The 2465-nt window shown below is 39.7% G+C and overlaps 1 protein-coding gene across 1 annotated transcript; it reads right to left on the bottom strand.

Annotated features, from left to right (window-relative positions):
• Window positions 1–122: 122 nt before the first annotated feature.
• On the bottom strand, window positions 123–311 carry PHACADRAFT_109239 (uncharacterized protein; the record flags this gene model as incomplete). The annotated part of the gene is made up of 1 exon (XM_007403153.1): window positions 123–311. A coding segment is annotated over one exon (189 nt), but the record flags the coding sequence as incomplete, so codon positions are not given.
• Window positions 312–2465: the final 2154 nt, after the last annotated feature.

Genomic DNA, 2465 nt, shown 5'->3' with positions numbered 1-2465 from the left:
GGTCTGTTAGAAGAATCAGCCTAATGATAGCTAACAACCACAGGTTTGTGTCATTTGGCACAGTGTGACTATATGTGACTAAGTGTTATGATATGTAACATATGATGTGAACTTATGTTATACTACTCATCTTTAGATACCTCTGTTCTGTTCTCATCCTTGTTGTCATCTTCTGGCATCTTCAAAGTAGGCTTTTTAAAATGCACCAGTTTCTTTGGCAAATCCTTCTTTTTTACACCTTGTATCAGCAACTGCTTCATTTCAGCTATCCACCTTGCCACCGCCAATTTGTGTATCTCTGACATCTCTTTTCAATGCTGCTTGAGCAATTCCTTTGCTTGCTTCTTATTCACTCTCACTTTGGCTCATACTTTTTTCTCTTTCTGCTTGGTTTTTTTGGCCTTATCAATCACCTTTTAGATGTTATACCAGTTGTCACTTGTCAAGACTTGCCCCATTCCTCATGAATAGACTCAGTAGAGGCACTCATTGCCACAGCCATTCTTCTTCTCCTTCGTGTGCAAAGTCTCATTTTGTTTTTGCAGGTGCATGTCCTGAATTGCTAACTGGGCCTGGTTCAACTTAATGATGGTGTTCCATGCATAAACATGCTGGCAAGCAAGGCAACGCTGCTTTCGAAGTTATGTGCTCTCTGTTTGTAACTTTGCATTGGTAACTCGACTAAGTGGCCTAGAATAAGGCAAAGCAAAAAGACTCATGTTTAAAGTGGGTAAGAAAGAAATCTTGTCAAGCACTGATGATGCAACAGCTTGATTCAAGGAATGAGACACTTGTTAACCAAATAGAAGCCAGATGAAGTTGAAGCAAATGAGCTATACAGCATCTGTTTTTGTTTTGAGGGGGTGTACAGAGAGAGGTCAAAAGAGGAGTCTGCTGTACACTTGCAGATAGATGCACCAAGTTTTTCAGTCAGTGCTAATGCAAAGACATAGGTATTTTTGGCAGCATTGAACACAATTAGTGGATGTGCACAGAAAGCAGCTATAACAGCTCAGGCTGGAGATATTTGCAGCAATGGAAAAAGTCTCCATGTTTGAGGTAGAAATGCTAGACTTCATCTGCTCCAATGTAACAATTGATAAATTGTAAAGATAGATGCCAGTTGCACAAAAGACCACCTCGATAGTTTCAGAGTCAAACACAGAAAGTTACACACACCTGAAAACCTCAACAAAGTCTGCTTTGTTGACACCTCACTTATGTGTAGACTTGAACTCTGCAATCTTGTACTTTCACATATTCTTCATCTTTACAAAGCAGACAACATTGAAGCTCTGACAAACATGAGTTCAATGTGGTGGGTATTCAAAGAGAATGATGTTGTTGATGTGTGCAAACTCAAGCAACTTAACAAAGTAGTGAGAGCTATGTCCATTTAAGAAGATAATGTGCATATGCCCTCCAGCTTTCTCATGCATTGCAGAATTATAAACCTTTGTAATCCATTCAAGTGCAATTTTTGCATCAGTCCAGCTGTTTGTAAAACAAGTGATGCTATGATTGATGAGTGAGATCATTTGATAGCTGAGATAATCACTCATGCAGCATATGCAACATTGTTGCTACCTCACTTCACCATCAGATATTCCCCTTGAACACAACTAGCAGGTTCAGTGTAGTATCATTTGCCAATATCTCCAGGAGAACAGTGACATTCTCACAGTTGCTGCTATCCTGCTTATGCTGGGTTTTGGTGTTTTGGCCTCTGATAACACACTCCAAGCTCAGCAATCTTGATGGAAACTCACTCTCATCCATGCTACATATATTCTCAGGACAAATATGATACTTAACAATCTATTGCTCTACCAGTGTGAACTAGTGTGTGACAATCTCTAGATTCAAGGCCTGTGCATGCTGTATATCAAGTGGATGGCTCTAGTGTGCCTGAAATTTGTTGCAATGCTGAGTGAAAAATTTATAGATTCATGATCCACCAACTGGCTAGTAACTGTCACCTAAGTGAGCTTGTAGAAGTAAGTTCACAAAGGTTTCAATGCTCTGGTGAATGTAAGGAAAGCCTCGATCTGCTGATTCCATCAGGAAGTTGACAAGTGTGTGTTTCTCCAGAGGCCTTTCAGCTTCTGATCTTCTAGTGATGCTTGCTCTTCTTTCCAGGCCTTACATGCAGCTTCCAGATCAGCATCCTTCTTCTTACAATTGATAAGCTGTTTGGCTTTCTCTGAAAGTGCATAGAACACTATAAATCTCCAGCTGTGTGTGTGAGCAGTGAATATTATGGATAGTCAATGTTTTTGCTGGCAACCATATTGCCAGGGTTTCTGCTGTAGTACATGTAACTCTAAAAGCATCAGACTTGTTACGTGATGGACTGTCTTGAGCACAAATTTTGCAAAAGTGTATCCCTTCTGCATTATATCTGAAGTTAGAGCATAATTTACAAACAGAATATTTTTTCAAAACATTATTTAGCATATGCGAAC

Source organism: Phanerochaete carnosa, assembly GCF_000300595.1.
Source record: "Phanerochaete carnosa HHB-10118-sp unplaced genomic scaffold PHACAscaffold_808, whole genome shotgun sequence".
Lineage (NCBI taxonomy): Eukaryota > Fungi > Basidiomycota > Agaricomycetes > Polyporales > Phanerochaetaceae > Phanerochaete > Phanerochaete carnosa.
Note: the sequence above shows the minus strand (reverse complement) of the source record. Positions and strands in the feature narration are given on the sequence as shown.